This window comes from Pimephales promelas, chromosome 20 (genome assembly GCF_988280905.1).
Source record: "Pimephales promelas chromosome 20, fPimPro1.hap1.1, whole genome shotgun sequence".
NCBI lineage: Eukaryota > Metazoa > Chordata > Actinopteri > Cypriniformes > Leuciscidae > Pimephales > Pimephales promelas.
The window spans coordinates 6596950-6616459 of NC_142788.1; the positions used below are offsets into that span (position 1 = coordinate 6596950).

At 42.6% G+C, this 19510-nt stretch overlaps 1 protein-coding gene across 1 annotated transcript in view; it reads left to right on the plus strand.

Moving 5' to 3' along the window:
• Window positions 1-18458, plus strand: part of l3mbtl1 (L3MBTL histone methyl-lysine binding protein 1) — a 66325-nt gene extending 47867 nt beyond the window's left edge. Inside the window, exons 19-21 of the mRNA XM_089124216.1 lie at window positions 3270-3427; window positions 4051-4113; window positions 16841-18458. Coding sequence (XP_088980342.1) covers window positions 3270-3427; window positions 4051-4113; window positions 16841-16975 — 356 coding nt within the window. The 3' untranslated portion in view covers window positions 16976-18458. The remainder of the gene's footprint in view (window positions 1-3269; window positions 3428-4050; window positions 4114-16840) is intronic.
• The last annotated feature ends 1052 nt before the right edge of the window (window positions 18459-19510 follow it).

Sequence of the window (19510 nt, forward strand, 5' to 3'; positions counted from 1 at the left end):
TCGCTCGTGTCCATCTTATGCCCGCTCTGTCACACGGCCAGTTCAACCTCGTATAATCAATAATCAAATCACTGTTCCCGGCACATGCTCGCGCGTCACAGAACGTTCATGAAGCGCTCCCCGTTCAGTGCTCAACCCAGTTAGCTTCGCGCTCCACTCAAATCGCCCCACCGCTTGCTCCAAAAAACGAAAAAAAAATCTGCATGTATTTTTATTTCACTTTTAGGTTAGACCACAGCCTTCCTTACAAAAAACTAAAGACCAACAACAACATTTTCCAAACAGAAATGTTTCATTTCAAATTACAAATTAGGACAAGCAAGAACAGGAATGTATATAAAAAGTCCTGCAAAATTAAAAGAATAAATGGGCCTAATAATATGAATAAAAATTATATAAACAAAAATATACATAAAAGTTTTAAAAGTAAATTAACTATAGGCCAGAATTTTGATAACTGAACTTTTGCCCAACGCACACGATAAAAAATGTAAATTATAACCATTGTAAACACAAACTGCTGTAAAATTAAATGAATAAATGGGCCTAATAATATAACTAAAATAAAAATATGAACAAAAATGTAAAAATATATATATATATATATAGGCCTACATAAATGTTTAATTCATTTTTAGGCCATATTTTGATGTTAACTGATTTTTGCGCAGCGCGCACTATTAAAATTTAAATTGGCTTAGGCCTATATCATCTGTTCAAATAAAATAAAAATTAAAATTAAAATTAAACGAATCAATGGGCCTAATTATATAAATAAAAATCATCTACATCAACATCAACGTGTTAAATTAAATACATTTTGGTAAATTAACTATTAGGCCACCAGACGCCTATATCTAACTGAACTTTTGCGCAGAGAGCACGTGGATGACAATTTAAATTGTCTCAAACTTAAAAAAAAAAAAGAAAGAAAAAAAATAATTGCTTTCCTTATCTAGCCTATACAGTTCAAGAACACGAGTTTGGACAATGTCTGAGGCTTCAGACACATGCGGTGGTTTCTTGAAAGCAGGCCAGCAGCGGAGAAAACCCTCTCTGCGCTCGCAGACTCGCTTGGGGATGCTGAATATAATACAAGCAACTTTAGTCAGGCGGGGAAAAGACGTGGAGACGCTCCATTCCGCTCACATGCTCTGCTGTGAATGTAAAGTTATGCCAAGTTCAGACGGCACGATTTTCAAAGTAGTTTCCTGCGAGGTCCTCATAGATTTCAACGAAATCTATCCAGAGTGGATCAACCTCGCCAAGATAGCCTGTGTAATCCCTGTCTTTGTTCCTGCAGAGAGGGGGTTGTCATGGCAGAATCGGATCAAGACGAAGCAGCGAAGTCGCCTTGCAGACGCGGCTTATGCGCATTGCAAGTTGTGGAGAGTCACTGCGAAGTTTTGATTTTAAGTCGGCAGCTGCACATTTCAGCACTGCAAAACAGCGTAAAAAGTAGCCTAAAATTACGCGAGACAGTGTTATAGGCCTAGTCATTTGTTTGTTCCAATTAATTTGACAAGGAGTGATTTCACGGTGGCCAATTTAAATGTTACCAGCTAAATGAGACGCTACTGAGAGTGTATATAATTAAGTTCGCTTGAGTAAAAACTACTATTCAGATATTGTATGTGGGGAAGGGGGATTGGTTTGTTAAACTAATGTGAAACCATCAGAGGCGTAGCAAACCATAGTAAAAACAATTGCCGTTGATTAACGCCAATCGGACGTTCATGTTTTCCGTCTATTTGAAAGTTATGCTAATAAACGGTGCATTCTATAGGCTACGGCCTGATTATGTCATTTTTTAAATTACATAGCCTGCCTCCAGTTTTCCTCAACTTGATTAATTAAGAGGCGATATTTGACCGGCATATCATCAAAATGTCCGTTAAACTAAACCTCTGCCGGTCACTTTGACCGGCACCATTTTTTTCTAGCGGAAACTCTGCGTGGGATGTAGTGGCCTAAAGCATGGGATGCAGTGGTCTAAAGCGTGGGATGCCATGGTGTAAAGTATGGGATGCTGTGGAGTAAAGCATCGGATGCAGTGGTGTAAAGCGTAGGATGCAGTGGTGTAAAGCAGTGGGATGCAGTGGTCTAAAGCAGCCACCGCTGGACTTTAGAGCACTGATACATGTTCTCTGGAGTGACAAATCACGTTTATCTGTCTGGCAATCCGATGGACGAGTCTGGGTTTGGCATTTGCCAGGATGAATGGTACTTACCTGACAGCATTGTGCCAGGTGTGAAGATTGGTGGAGGGGGGATTATGGTGTGGGGTTGTTTTTCAGGGGTTGGGCTTGGCCCCTCAGCTCCAGTGAAAGGAGCTCTTAATGCTTCAGCATACCAAGACATTTTGGACAATTTCATGCTGGGAACAGTTTGGGGATCTTCCTGTTCCAGGAAAAATGTAATTTGCTGCAGTAGGAAAAGCCACTGTACAGTATATAATAAATGACTTACGCCTCAGAGTTTGCGGACAAAACGCAATAATCACGGTCATGTTACATTGCTTTCAGATGCAGAACAGCTATTGGAGGTAATTATACCAAACCACTTTGAGGAAGGGATTTCAGAATGACCAAATCAGCATTTTAGATGCTGCGCAACAAGATTGGTCTGCTGGTTTGGCCACTTATGCTATCCCGTCGTGCAAAGTCACACCACTTTCTTGATGTAAATCGAGGAATTTATTCAGTAAATGTGTTTCCATCATAGTTTATGTTCATGTTTTCTTATCAGATAAAACATTCTGAATTGATGACGTGATTCTGAAATGATGTCACTACATGCACTCCTCTCCGCGACACTGGTAAACGCGTCCTCCAGCTGAGCGCGGTCGGCAGCGTGCTCATTTGTTTTGGGGGCATGGCTTTGTAAGGATCCCAGACGGGAGGGGGTAGGAGTGAATGAAATAATGAGCTGTGTTTATTGCAGCACTGAGAGGACTACAGACACTTTATTTGTATACTTTCTTTATCAGAGTACTTACATTTTAATTAATGTATTGGTATACATAGACAGTTTAAACAAATTTGGGAAAAAAGTTAGAAAAGAAAAGTTTAGTAAAGTTTCTAAAAAGTTTAGAAAAGTTTAGAACATTAGTGACCCCTAGTGACCTGTTCGTTCTGTTCTTTTGTGTTCTACTAAAAACTATTATAAAACTATAAAAAAATAAATGTTGAAAAAAAATGACCTCTCGCCAGAATATGGGCCTTAAATGGCCATGTAGATGTAAATGTGGTGATTGTGTCTGGTTTCAGGTATGACGGCGGAAGGGATGTACCCTTCTCTCTTCATGACGGCATTTACTGCCAATTCTGACCGAACGCTGTCTCTCTGCTGGGAGCAGCACTGTAAACTACTGCCCGGGGTTGCCGGAGTTCATGCCAATCAAGTAGCTTCCTGGAATATAGAGGAGGTAATACTCACTTCAGTCAACTGTGTGGATATCCCTTGGTTTACAAGTTAAATTAATGGGTGTGTTTTAGAGTACAAGATAACGTCCAGTTATTATTATACTGTATATTACTAAATCACTTATATGTTTATAATACTTTTATTTTGATAACAATTTGGTTCATTAGTTAACATTAGTCAACTTCATTAGTTAACATGAACAATAATGAACTGACCAATTATTAATAATTATCCATGTTAATTTCAAAATTTACTAACACTATTCAAATCTTGTTAACATTAATGCACTGTGAACTAACATGAACAAACAATGAACAGCTTTATTTTTATTAACTAACATTAAAAAAGATTAACAAATAAAATAAATGCATTGCTCTTGGTTAGTTCATGTTATTTAACACATTAATGTTAACTAATGAAACTTGTAATGAATTGTAAAGTGTTTCCTTTATTTTACATTGAAAAATAAAACATTGAACAAAACATGCAATACGATAGGCTGAAATCTCAAGAATACAGCTGCACACTTCTAAGATTCTGGATATTAAAATTATGTCTGGACGTAGCAAACAACAGCCACTGGAATGATGGCTCTATTCATTTATATCTCTGTTTGATTTCCAGGTCTTTGGATTTGTTAATAATCTTATTGGTTGTGAGGAGCAGGCCCAAATTTTCAAAGATGAAGTAAGTAAATTTCTATTAATATTGAAATAGGGTTAGCTCAACGCCCCCCTGTGAACACAACACATTGAACACATTTACATAAAATATGTGTTCAATTCACATGTGGAAATAAAAAAATGGTGATCAGTAATATTGCCAACATTTATCTCACAAGAATTATTTTAAATAATCATATCATTATTCTAACCAAATACATTAATTGTCTTCTTAGCTAAATTATATCATGTAAATTGAACTTATTTTAAAGTTGAAAACATACTGTGAATGTCATTAAAGCCTACAGTGCCCTCCACAATTATTGGCACCCCTGTTTAAGATGTGGTCGAGGACTTTTAAAAATTCTCCCTTTTTTTTAAACAACATAGAACCCAAATGCAAAAAAAGAGAAAAATCCAACCTTTTATTTAAGTACATTACTTTGGTGGTAAAAAAAAATGTAAAAATTTAGAAAAATAAAAACTTCAAATCATGTGTCCCACAATTATTGGCACCCCTAACAATTCCGCTAAAAAATGTAATTGATTTTAAAAAATATATATTTTCTGTAGTTGCTAATGTTGGTCAGGATATCTAGCAACTTTTAATTAGTAATTCATGACTTCCTATTTCCCTGGGGTATAAATATGACATGACACAGAGGTCTAATTCTCTTACCCATTTGTCAACATGGCAAAGACAAGAGAACACACCATTCAAGTAAGCCAGATGTGTGTTGACCTTTATAAGTTAGGCAATGGCTACAAGAAAATAGCCACTCACCTTATCTTGCCCGTATCTAAAGTTAGAGGAATCATTAAGAAGTTTAAAACAACTGGAACAGTGACAAACAAGGCTGAAAGAGGTCCCAAGTTTATCTTGCCACAACGCACAGTGAGGAGGATGCTAAGAAAAGTAAAAAAAAAAGTCCTAAGCTCACTGTCACAGAATTGCATCAAATAGTGGCATCTTGGGGTCACAAAATCTCCAAAACAACCATCAGACGCTCTCTACATGCCAACAAGATGTTTGGGAGGCATGCTAGGAAAAAGCCTTTTTCTCACTAACACTGACAAACGTAAACGTCTGGAGTTTGCCAAGCGGCACTGGGACTTCATCTGGGATCGTGTGCTTTGGTCGGATGAGACTATATTGAGCTTTTTGGCAACAAACACTCTAAGTGGATCTGGTGTAAAACAAAAGATAAGTATGCCGAAAAGTACATCATGCCCACCGTGAAGTATGGTGGAGGATCTGTGATGCTGTGGGCCTGTTTCTCTTCCAAAGGCCCTGGGAACCTTGTTAGGGTGCATGGCATTATGAACGCTTTGAACTACCAGGACATTTTAAATAAAAACCTGATGGCCTCTGCCAGAAAGCTGAAGATGGGTCGTCATTGGGTCTTTCAGCAGGATAATGATCCAAAACGTGTGGCAAAATCTACACAAAAATGGTTCAGTCACAAACTCAAGGTCCTCCCATGGCCATCTCAGTCCCCAGACCTCAATCCAATCGAAAACCTGTGGGGTGAGCTAAAGAGGAGAGTGCACAAGAGAGGGCCCAGGATTCTGGATGATCTAGAAAGATTTTTCAAAGAAGAATGGTCAAAGATCCCTCTCTCTGTGTTCTCCAATCTTGTGAAATGTTATAGGAGGAGATTAAGTGCTGTCTTGTTGGCAAAAGGGGGTTGTACAAAGTATTAACATCAGGGGTGCCAATAATTGTGGCACACATGATTTGAAGTTTTTATTTTTTTTAATTTAATTTTTTTTTTTTTTACCACCAAAGTAATGTACTTAAATAAAAGGTTGGATTTTTCTCTTTTTTTGCATTTGGGTTCTATGTTGTTTTAAAAAAAGGGAGAATTTTTAAAAGTCCTCGACCACATCTTAAACAGGGGTGCCAATAATTGTGGAGGGCACTGTATAAATATTAAATCCATTACGAAAAGTCTATGATATTGTTCTGGATTTAATTTACTTGGAATGTTAAATTATATTACTAAACAATAATTTAATATATGGTTGGCTCCCTTTCAAAAGATACTCTCAATGCAGCGCCTTGTTCTTTGGGAAAACATCTTTGTTTGACCGATTGTGAAGTATGGCAAACACACCAAGAACTTGGCTTTAAATTATGTTTCACTAAACATAGTTCAGGAGAAGCACGTTCAAATAATCAATCCAATTAATTTGTTATCAACAATCATCATGACTATCGCATCAGCATGAGAGGAAGCATATATAAAGGCACTCAGTCGACTCACTGACATTTCTTGACAGTTTTTCAGCATCCCTCCTCCAACCGACTCACTCTCGGCTTGCTCCTTCCACAGCTAGGAATACGGGGGGAGTACTCTGGGTTCGGGCAAATACCGAGCCCAGAGCCCTCTCCTCGAACAGCAAAACAAATATGCCCTAACCCAGGGGTCGGGAACCTTTTTACCAAGAAGAGCCAAACAAACAAAACAAAATTGAGAATTTTTTCAAAAGAGCCAGAGCAAAGTTTACACTCGTATATTAGACAAATTTGCAACAGTAATATATAATAACAACAGTAGTAATATACGACTTGCACTGGTAGCAGTTCTGGTAGTTATAACGTTACAACAACAACACTTTTTTCCACACACAAAAAAATGTTTGTTTGTTTTTTTGTGTGGGGTGGGGTTGACTAGCTTTCGCGAGGCACATAACATACACGCGCGTGTTATGCGCGCAGCATGTTCTATCTCGCTCTATTCCGGGAGATTTTAACTAATTTTCGGGCATCAGGGAGACCGGAGACGCTATCAATACGCGGGAGACTCCCGGAACTTCCGGGAGACTTGGGATTTTGTTCACTGACATGCTGGTTCTCTTTCATCATCTCGTGTTCGAGATCCACCTATGGGAAGGGCATCCGTACCTGACCTCTGCAGAAGCATCCAATTGCACCAAGTCTGGCTAGACAGACAGAAGCGCGCGGCCAATGCACGATGAGGCCACACCCCTCACCCACAGGCATATAACATCTGGGCGCGCTGCTATTCCTCAGTTGTCATTCGCTTCTCGCAATCTCTGCAATCTCAGCTCGGTTAGTTTTTACTCTGCTCACCTCGTGTCTACAGGAGGACATATCGGCCTGATCAGCCTCCACCGGACGTGACAGACTAATTTCAACTGCTGCTGTGCATTCGGAGCCGCCCACGCTCTCGCTAATTCTCACCGTTCTACATCACGGCTTTTTGCCACGGATTTCTCCCTCGCTGGTATGTCTCTGTCTAAGCCTACGGCATCATCTGGGGATAGCTTTTCACGGGCCTGCCCGGCCGCATGTGGAGCCCTTATCGCGGCAAAAGACCTCCACCAGCTTTGCGTTGTCTGTTTGGGTCCTAAGCACGCTCGGGAAGCCCTTGAGAACCCAGATAACTGCAGTTTCTGCCTCTCACTGCCTAGGAAACTGCTTAAACGTCGATTCAAGGTAGCAGTGACACAGTGCTCAGAGCTCAGCCCCACGGGCTCAGACTCGGACGGGGGACACGGTGATGACGACGCGCCACCGAGGGCCTCTCGGGACGCTTCGTTGCTCGTCTGGGCTGACCAGCCCAATCCCGCCTTCCCCGAGGAGAACATCTTCGGGGATAACCTCGCTCTCGCCCACGAACCGGCCGGTTCTGGCAAAGAGGAGGATTCTTGGGGTTTCAGAGGACGAGGAGGCCTTCCCGCCCTCTGTCGTTCCCCAGATTACCGCTCACGTGGCTCTTCCTCAAGCCATCCTCCTGGAGGTGTGTGAACGAGCGGCCGCTCGTCTCAACATCGAATGGCCAGCACCTCAGAGCGCCACCGACCAGGAGAGGGATATTTATGATGGGAAAGTGTTGGGACCCCCTCCCGGCCCGAGGAAACAACTCTTCCCCATCCTCCCGGCGTGCGCTAAGCACATGAGGAACTATTGGAGCCATCCGCTCGACTTCAGACACGGTCTCACGGGACTCGAAGTTAAGGACATGGCAGCTCACGGTATGGGCGACCCCCCCGCCGTCGAGCCTTCTATCGCCAGGCACCTTAACCCCGCTCAGGGTGGGCTGCTCGCCCCCCCTAAGCCAGTCCTGGCCAACAAAATGGACCGTTTCGCTGCGTCCGTTCACCAGGCAGCGTATAAATCCTCATCTGTGGCTGTCAGGGCCCTTAACGTTTCTTCACTCCTCTCCGCCTACCAGGCGGAGATCCTCAAAGAATTAGGGCAAAAGCTAGAAAAAGGTAATCCTTCCGAAATCCTTTGGAAGGAGATCCTCACGGTGAACGACCTCGTCCTCCGTAACGCCCGTCAGGCTGTCCAAGCGTGCGGGCGCTCCATGGCGCTCTCCGTGGTGGGAGAGCGCGCGCTCTGGCTGAACCTGTCGGGACTCCCGGACAGCGAGAAGCGGCGCATCGCGGGTGCGCCGGTGGAGCCCGGCCGGGCTCTCTTCGGCCCCGCCGTCGCACTGATGCAACAACCGTGCGACCACAAGAAGAAGGAGGATGAGGCTTTCAAACTTTGCCTTCCGAGGAAGTCAGGCCCACGCCAGAATCCCCCTGTGCGTTCGCCTAACCCACCGGTCACGGGACGTCAGTTTCCCCAGGGCAAGGAAAAGTCCCGAAACAAACCGCCTTCACGACATCATAACCCAGCGCCCTCTAACAAACACTGGGTTAAGCCCGCTCCCGCCGCGGCCGCGGCTGGGAGACCTGCTAATTCCAACCCCACCGACCAAATGAAACGCAAGCGGCATGCCTGACGTTCAGCCGATGGGGACTTCCAGTCCACGTTCACGGGCCGCGAGCCCCTTGGACTCCTCTCTCCTTCTAGGACCCCCGTCCAAAAGACCCTGGGAGTCCCGCGGATGGGTCAGCTTGCCGCCTGTCGAGACTGCCCAGCCTGTGTGTTCAAGGAATGTGTGTTTTCCCCCCACGTTCAGGGGGCCTCTGGTGAGAGGAAGGTTAAGTTCAGTGTCAAAACCACACTGCCCTCACTCTGTTCCCCTCACTCTTTCAATAAAGGCTTCGGCCCCAGTGTTTGCCCAGCACAAAACACACAAAACACAAATAAAAACGAATCTAACAAATTCATTTCGGAGGGAAAACCTCTCTCCGCAGAGAGAACCTTTCTCACTGCAGAGAGAGGAATCCCCTCCGAACCCCCGCATGTCGCCTCTAGTGTGTCCACGAGATGGCGCCATTGCATCACAAATAAATCTGTTGGTCTCAAGACACAGCTCCGCTCTGTCCCGAGCGGGGACACTCGCGAGTCACGAAGCGGCTTGGCGAACCGTTTCGGCTCCCGAGTGGGTTATGCGTACAATAATGCAGGGTTACAGATTGCAATTCGCAGTAAAACCCCCTCATTTCGGCATTCTCTTTTCTCACACGGAAGAGAAAGCCTCTCACATTCTGGAAGAGGAAATTTAATCTCTCTTAAACAAGGGAGCGATTCAGGTGGTACCCCCCAATCTGATGAACCAGGGTTTTTATTCCCGGTATTTTCTGGTTCCAAAGAAAGGCGGCTCTCTCTGCCCTATCTTGGACCTTCGAGTGTTGAACAAACATTTGAGGAAATACAATTTCAGAATTCTGACACAGGGCGCACTCGCCCGTGCCATAAAACAGAATGACTGGTTCACATCAGTCGATCTGAAAGATGCTTTCTTTCACATAAGCATTTATCCTCCGCACAGGAAGTTTCTTCGTTTTGCCTACCAGGGCATATGTTACGAATTCACAGTTCTTCCGTTTGGACTCAGTTTGAGTCCCCGGTCTTTCTGTCTGTGCGCGAAGGCAGGCTTAACGCCTCTGAGAATAACAGGTCTGAGAATCCTGACTTACATAGACGATTGGCTCATCATAGCCGAATCGAAGGAGAAGGTGTTGCAGGACACCGGCCGTGTGCTCGCGCACATCACATCGCTCGGGTTCCAAGTGAACGTGGGCATAGGGATGGGACGATAACCGGTTTCACGATAAACCGTGAAAAAATGTACTGACGGTTAGTATTATCGTTTAAAATTTAATTATCATTAAAACCGTGTTTGATTATCGCGATTTTAATAACTCACTGAATCCTATCGGCCAGTCTGACGCAGGCGCGCAGCACGCAATATTTTCTTAAATTACTATTCGAGAAGTAATGGCGGAAGGCAGTGACCGTGCTCAGGAGATTTTTCAGCCTTTTAAGAGGACCAAATCTGAGGTGTGGTCATATTTTGGGTTTTACAAAAGTCCTGAGGGAAACTTGATCGAGGAGTCACTGCAATAGAAACACTTCAAATCTGCCGAGTCGTCTTGTGTGATCATCACCCGAACTCAAGGCAAGTTAACTTTGACCTTAATACCAAAACTACGTCTGGGAAACAATTGGGCACAAAATGTTGTTTTGAGTTGAAACATTTTATGTCACTCACTTGAAATAGACGTGAAGCTTCCGCGAAGAAAAGTTTGTAGCAAGTGGATTTGAGCCAAAGACGAACGAACAACTTCAAACAAGACCATTATTAAGAGTGATATTTTAAGGGATAGTAAAGTATAGATAAATCACGTATTAAACCGATTTTATTTATTACGGGGACATATTGAATTGATAAGGAGATTAGCTAATGTTTTAAATCTTACCTGTTTATGAATTCATTTTGTCAAACAATCGTCCAGACAAGATATATCACACCAATATTATCAAACTCTGTAATCAACTCTGATTTCATTTTTGCAATACAATCAAAAACCGGAGACGCAAGACGGCAAGTTGTATTTGAATGAAACAAGAGCGTGCGTCCGTTGTGATATGGATGTGCGCTGTGTAATAATGTGTTGCTATTGACGACGGGCATTATAAAGAAGCAAATGCCATAGAATAGAATCTTGCTTAAAAAACTGCATAGAGAGGCTTGTTTTATTTGTTGTTTGTTGATTTTCAATTATAAAACTTGTTGAAATGTTTTCAGTGTGAGCATCAGTTCTTTTTGAGCACTTTCATAAATTTTTAACAAAACCGTGATAATATTGATAATCACGATTATTTTGGACACTATAATCGTGATATGAAATTTTCATACCGTCCCATCCCTACGTGGGCAAGAGCAATCTCACGCCCAGTCAGAATGTCATTTTCCTGGGTTTGGAGTTGAACTCGGTTGCCATGCGAGCGCGTCTCTCTCTAGAGCGCGTTCGCTCTCTAATGAGCTGTCTGTCACAGTTCAGAGAAGGGGCGAAAGTGCAATATCGCACATGTCTCAGGATGCAGGGTCTCATGGCTTCATCCACCCAAGTTGTGCCATTAGGACTCCTGAGGATGAGGGCGTTCATGAAATGGGTTTTGTCGCTACATTTCAGCCCGATTCACGACCTTTGCCGCTCGGTTACAGTGACGCGCGCGTGCTCTGCAGCCCTGCGCCATTGGAAGAACGCAGACTTTTACGCACGGGGAACCCCTCTCGGGGCGGTTACGATGCGGAAAGTGGTGACGACAGATGCATCCTTAACAGGCTGGGGTGCCACCCAGGAGGGCAGAACGGTGAACGGTCTGTGGCCAAACAGACTACGTTCAGCACATATAAATTATTTAGAGCTTTTAACCATTTGGAAAGCTCTGAATCATTTTCTGCCTCGCCTGCAGGGACATCACGTGCTGGTACGGTGCGACAATACCACGGCTGTGGCATATATCAACCGTCAGGGCGGCTTGCGCTCGTCGAAACTTCACCTTCTAGCTCACAAGCTCTTGGTGTGGAGCAGACGGGTTTTCTTGTCGCTACGCGCGACTCACGTCCCAGGCATTCTGAACGTCGGCGCAGATCTGCTGTCGAGGAGAAACCCAATCTACGGGGATTGGCGTCTTCATCCGCAGATAGTGGAAATGCTATGGATGAGATTCGGACGGGCGAGCGTAGATCTATTCGCCTCGCGCGAAAACTGCCATTGTCCTATGTTCTTCTCTCTAAGGGACATGGACGCGCCCCTCGGGGTAGACGCACTGGCCCACCCATGGCCGAGAGTGCTCCTGTATGCTTTTCCTCCCCTGTGCCTGATAATTCCCACATTGGCCAGGGTGAGAGAGCAGGGCCTGTCTCTCATTCTGATAGCACCCAGATGGCCCAAAGCACCGTGGCTGGCGGAGATAATCCCTCTGTTATACGCCGAGCCATTGTGCCTTCCCGTTCGCACGGATCTATTATCCCAAGCCAACGGGGAGATTTACCACCCCCACCCGGACAGGGTGGCTCTCTGGGCCTGGCCCGTGAGAGGACGAACCTGAACGCACTTGGGCTTTCGCCGCGTGTGGTCACCACTATTCAGAATGCCAGGGCCGTCTCGACACGGTCCTTATATGGCTGTAAGTGGCAAGTGTTCGAGGGGTGGTGTGATGGCTGCGGTATCACATCTTATCAGTGTTCAGTTCCTGATATTTTGTGTTTCCTTCAAGACCTCATGGATAAAGGCAGGTCCTTTTCCACCATTAAGGTCTACTTGGCTGCTATTTCAGCCTGTCATGTGGGTTTTGAGGGCTCGACCGTCGGTCAGCACCCTCTAATCCGCAGATTTATGAAGGGTGCACGCCGCTCTTTGCCAGTCGTCAGGAGAACTGTCCCGGAGTGGGACCTCTCCATGGTGCTGGAAGCTCTGTCTCAACACCCTTTTGAGCCTTTGGATAGTATATCCATTAAGTTGACTGTGGCTATGGAAGAGTTACATTAACTTATGTAAAGATAAACTGTTGTTTCTCTGAAACTAATAAGGTGAAGAACCTTATTGTGCTTTAAACAAACAAATAAATGAATGATTATTTGTTATTAACTGTCATCAGCTATACTACCTCTGATGTAACTTGTGAAGTCATATACTGGTAATATACAGCAATGAAGGATCCTTGAAGTGAAGGTTTGCTCTTCGGAGCTTAACTTTGTTGCAAATGTCTGTTTGTCTTTGCCTCTCTGGGCCAGTCATTCAGACTTTGGTCAAACCACCTTTGTCGCTTTGGCATGGATACTCGGGACATGCTGTAGCCATTACGGCCTCGCTGGAAGAGGACTCTGAGTGTAACGTTTGGTAGTGTCTCTTTCCTCACAGGCTGGAGGCTCAGAATGTTGTCGTATCTGTTGCTGCCTCGTAAACTGTAGACTCAGATCATGTAATCTGTTGTTGTGTCTCTGGACGAATCAGAGGCTCACAACAATGGTACAGTCAATCTGCTATGTCTCACCTTCCGGGAAACATTAATCTGTTGCAGCCTTCTCTGTAAAAGGCCGGGACTCAGAACTTGGTTGATCTGTGTCTGTCTATCCTTACTGGACAGACGGTATATCTGTTATGTCTCAGCTTCGTAGGCTGGGACTCAGAACAAGGAGTGTCTGTTGAAGGAGTGACCTTTATCCTTTTCCGATGAGGAGGAGTAATTTGGCACTTCTCCATTCCTGTGCAGTGATTGGCTGCTGGCATCAGAGGCGACACACACAATGTGGCCCACCCTTCTTTTCCCTGTGAACTCATTTGCATAAACCCCATAGTTGGACTTTTTAAGGCCCTGTTTACTCGGGACCGCTTGTGGGTGAAAACGTATATTTTATTGGATGTGCCTTTCCTTTGCACAGCGACAACGTTTTTGGGGCTTAAAAACGCAAAAAAGTGAAACCACCCTCCAGAGTGGAAATCTTAAAAACGCTCCACCGTCGCATTCCCGTGTAAAGGGTAAAAACGCAAAAGTCTGCTTGACAGTGAAGGTTGTACACAGTGGTGTTGTTGTGTGGCAGTGCTCCATGTTGCCACCTAGCTGCCTGGAGTGCACACTACATTGCATTTCACACACTTTTACGTCACCATATGCACGCGGATTTCCCACCCAAAATGCTCGTCTAAACACAGAATAAAAAGTGATAAAACAATACCACTTTTGCGTTTTCTCTTCAGAATCGTTTCCGTGTAAACATAGCCTAAAAGTGTCTTTGAAATTTACCATTGCATTTTAAACTTGCATTTCAGACTTGCAAACTTATCGCTTAAAGAAGGGAGAAAGAGGACAAAATTTGCCGTTGTATTAGAAACACTCATGCATTGACCAGTTTTCTGTAATTTAATGACCTAAGGTAATTAAACACAAAATATATAAACATAAATGTACATTAAATTTTAAAAAATGAAAAACGTAAAGCTTGATGTACGATGATAAAGGGATAGTTGAAAATGCTTCTGTCTTTACTCACACTCATGTCGTTCAAGAATTGACACCCTTTAAGTGAAAATCAAGCTTTTAAAGGTGCAATACCTAAGATTTTTGCATTAAAATATCCCAAAATCACAAGGCCAGAGTTATACATTTAGTAAAGATGATAACTCACAATATTCCATATGTTTCAAACAATATTTAAATCGCGAGAAAATTGAGGTTTTAACCAAGGAAACGGGACGTGTGAGCAGGGGTGAGCTGGGAGTCGCGAGTCAATCGCGTCATATCCGCTTACCTCGGTTTCCGCTCGTACTACATGTAGTCCTGGACAAATGCGGTAGTTGTGCGTTAGCGTCTATCAAACGACAGCTTGTTTCGCGTCTAACAAACGACAGCTTGTTTCATTTGTTATGGAATGGAGCACAATTGTTCTTTTCATTTATTCTCGGAATGTGAACTGTTGGCTGTAAAGGGGGTCGCACACCGGACGAGAAGCGCCGCGTCACGTTTAGGACAACTCCACAGCATCCCACACCGGACGCGCACTTCTCATCAGTGTATGGCCAGGAATATTGTTATGTTTAATGACAGAAAATGAAGATAATGTCTGTTCTATGTCTGTTCTATGCTATTGTACTGTACAATTAAATACAATTGTTGTTGAGTCTGCATTCTGAAAACTTTACCTCAGATCATCCGTTCACGAATCTCACCTGAAAAATCTAATAATAACATCAGCAATTGTCATTCAAGCAGCTAATTTCTGTAAATAACTGCAAAACTAAATGCATATTGCAGCATAGGGCAAAGTCAGGATCCATTAGCAATGGTTTGAGACAAAAATAATTAAAATTTTATATAAAACTGTGTAAATGGCGCTCTGTGGCGCAGCAGGATTTTGAACATGGTCCTGATTGAGGCGTTGCTGGGCGCCGCGGTCAGACGCCGAATGGCGCCGCCAGTATGTGTACACTTATAGATAATAATGTGTTCGAATAATTATGTGGTGCAACGCGGCGCTCCAGCTTCTCGTCCGGTGTGCGACCCCCTTAACGTTAATTTTGTGAAACTGTAGCTGTGGTTGAATACTTACACGACATGAAAAGATGTGTCAAATGTACATTAAATTGATTTTAAAAAGTTACCAAGGAGGACCAGCCACGTCAAATCCTTGCAAGAGACCTGCCCCTTCAAACCCTCTCCACCATAGCTTCGTCCAGTGACTCGTACAGTAACATCTGTGATAACTAATTTACTTTTAAACCTGACTTTTCTTACGCGGTTATTTCAGTTTAATGAAAAACAAGCATGTCATTAAACGCAACGTTTATAGAAATCGAACTTTACCTCATCCATGACAACTAATTTTCGATTCCCGTCTGACTGATTTATCCACGGTGGAGTTGAAAACAACAGTTCCCATCATTCCGTGTTTCTCCACGTCGTCATCAAGCAAAGCCATTGTTGTTGTTTTGAATGTAGCGCCCTCTAGCGGCATCTAAATCTTAGGTATTGCAGCTTTAATGTTGTTTATTATGTGTCTATGTGGGTTTTTTAATAAGCTTTAAGACAAACCATGTGTAAATTCATAAGTCGGCAGCATTGCTGAGTATTTTCTCTTTAACACTGCAGTGAACCAAAGACAGTCTCAAAAACACGGTTTGAAATCGCTGGTGTTTCTGACGTCACAAACGACCTTGTAAGCAATCAGATCAACGTGTAATCGTCAATGAGCGGATCTCTGAGCTGAGAGAGTGAGTGGAAGCGGGGCTCATCTGCATATTCATAGAGCCGTGTATACTAAATGAGACAAAGATGTTGACTTACATTCAAGATATTGTAAGGCTTGAAGAATTTCTTCTCACTTATCTACTCACTTATTTTGTTTATAACCTCGCTGTTGAAAACTATTATAACTCAAACTTTCATGGAAAGTGTTTTAAAATAAAGGCTGAAAGAGTTTGTATTTAGGCTTTAAAATTCATAAAAGTTTTTCATTTGTGAAGATTATCACAATAGACAAAACATGTAAGAATCATAAGATTTTTGTTTGTTCACAGAACTTTTCAATAAGCCAATGGGAAAATCCTACTGGTTTTTTGTCAAGGGAACCAGGGTGAAGCAGACATACGAGTTGGCCTACAAACACACATCTTCATCACCTCAGCACTTGTTTGCTCAGCGGAAGCTCAGCCGTAGATGCTTGATGAAAATCCTCATTGGTTTTTGCAGAAGCGTGACGTGCACACCTCATCGATTCACCAACAAACATGCAAGCTTCAGTTTACCAAATTTGAATGCGTACATTCGCTGATCAATGTTTATTATAGAACAGAATAGAATTTATAAAATAATTTAGATGCAGAATAGCCTAACAGCATAACAATTATGCTTAGCAACACCTTGGCAACCAGCTAACACACTACAACACCAACACCACTCACATTTTTTTTTAGAAAAATGTTTCTATTACATTACATTTTAGAAATAAAATCCAAACTATGAACTTATTGTTGGTTACATGTCGCTTGAAGTTTCTTTTTCCAGCTGGTCACTGATACAGCTTCACTTTTCTCTGCAGATGATCGATGGAGAGTCCTTCCTTCTTCTGACTCAAAATGATATTGTGAAGATCATGAATATAAAGCTAGGACCAGCGCTGAAGATTCACAACGCCATTTTAGTGTTCAAGAGCACAGACGAAGGCCTGAAGTGAGCAACTCGTCTCCCAGCTCCTCATGCCGCAACAATCCATTCAGAATCCGACATCTAATCACGTGTTTGGTGTTTAACGTCTGAACCCACCAGAGAGAGAAAGAACTAGAGCGGGATGAACGAAACATGAAACAGTACAGCCTAGCTGAGCTTCGATTCTGCTTTATTTCAAAAGCGAAGTGACACGTTCTGATAAAGAACAACCCGATCTGAAACCACCACGCAGGATTTTTTTGTATTTGGAGTGTTAACTGAAATCTACATTTGTTCTCAGTGTGTGAAGTGAAATATCAGGGCAGATTTCAGTTGATTGGTGCTACTGTCCCCTTTATTAGCGCCCTGATGGTGTTTATGCACTTTACCTGAGGAGCCACTAGAGGGAGATTAAATGAGCTATTTTACAGAGTTTGGATTGTCATGTCAGTGTTGTTATTTTTGTATGAATGGAAACCCTAAATAGTAACCGAGGTTAGGTTTTAGGTGATCTATGTTTCTCTCTCTGATGGGAAATTTTAATAATGTACAGTTGAGTAACAATGTCGTTCAGTTCATCAACATGAATAAATGTTTATTTCAAGTCTGGTTTTTGCTTGTGTTTAGTGGTGTGGCTGGCTAAAACGTTATGTTGAAAGTCCACTTTCTACTAACTTTAAGTAATTTTGTAACTTCATGTATTAGTAACTCAGAGTATTAAACTATTTAATATCTGCTAACACTTTATTTTCATGCTCCATCAAAAGACTTATATTGTAATATTGTAAGCACAGCGGTCTACTAAACTTCATCAGTGGGGGATTTAGGCTACTTATTAAAATGCCCAAATGTCTAACAGCTTTTTTTAACTCAATATCTTCTATATGTTCTTTATCAAGTCTGTCGACAGGCATTAAATCGCTTTAGTTTTGACTGACCAAGAGGCCAGATGCATTTCAAAATACATTTCTAGCATCCAAAATAACAGGAACCGGTTTCTCTTCTCGTCTTTTAAATAAACAGGTGTCATCCGCCGGTTGAATACCCTGAACATCTACGAGTTATACAAATATTGAGAAACTCAGTGATCAACAAAAACCAAAAGGGGATCACAAACACCAACGCAAACGCCATTGCCAAAGACACCAGCTAGTCTTTTCATAGTTATTTTTATAAAATGTTTGAAATATTTAAGTTGAACCCAATCCAACCCTACGCAAAGATTCATAAACACACGTTCAACCTTATCGAAGGTCTTATAAAAGTATTTTTCTTATTAGAAAAAAATGTTCAGTTTGTTTTATTTTGGTTTTGTTCTGTTCCTGTTTGCCTGTGTTCCTGAACACAGTTTGTTTCCATGGTTACTGATTAGTTTGTTTGCCCAGTGTATTTATAACCCGTGTTTTAGTTACTCATGTTCGGTTCTAGTTAATATGGTGTCGTTATTGTTCCTGAGTTTATTCTAGTGTTTGTCTTGAGATTGTAAAGCATAATAAAGACTGTTATTTCGATCTCCTTCATCTTTATCGTGCACGGCTAACACAGGATGACAGTTAGTTGACTGATTAATCTATCCACAAGGCTAATATTATTTGCTAGATCCATACCTCTCATAAAGCCAGATTGGGGAACAGAGACAGCCTAATTTATTTCAAGCATGGTTTCAATCTATTTCCATAAAGGGAGGCAAAGAGTGTACTGTAGTGAAGGTTTAAATGTTGTGTTTTCTAGCATGTTGGATGTAAACTAGCCAACAGTCTGCGCCAGTCCCGCCATGTTCCTGGATGATCCTGGAATAATATTCTTGTCCCAAAATGTAGTCCGGACTCCTTACCCTATCCCTTCCCCTAAACCTAACTCTATCCATAACCTTTCCCTGAAATCAGAGGGAAATGACTGATGTAGAAGCACCTCACTCTAAACCTAAACTTGACATAAAATGTAAACTTGTCCCTCAAGTCCCTCATGACTTAAAGGTTGTGTAGGTAGTAATTTTATTTATTTTTATTTATTTTTTTTTTTACTTTTTTTCCAAATTTGTTTAAACTTTCTATCAATGCAGAATTAAAATGTAAGTACTCTGATAAAAAGAGTGTAAAAATCGAGTGACTCTAGACCGTTTTACTGCACTAAAACGCAGCTCATTATTTTAAAACGGATTGGCTTAGGCAACTGTCACTCTCTCGCAACCATGGCAACCCCCCTTTTGCCACACAGGACCTGCCCACTTGCGCGTATCTAGATACCTGTTCACATGCCCTTGTTTGAGCTTGAAGATGCAAAACTCGACGCAGGTCCTCTTTTCCAAGAAGTGCTCCTTCATATGTCTATGACGATGCGGTAGGCTACTTGTCTCTGAAGTGTCGACTTTTGCGTAAACATACACGCCACTTTCAAGTCAAGTGGTGTGTTATCTATACACATGTTGAGCTATGCGTGTGTGTACACACCGTTAAATGTCCGAGCGAAACGAAGCAAAATGTACCTACATCTACATCTGGGGAGCGATATTTTTTTCCTTGGACGGTAGGGGAAGACTCATATGCTATAACACCACTGTCCT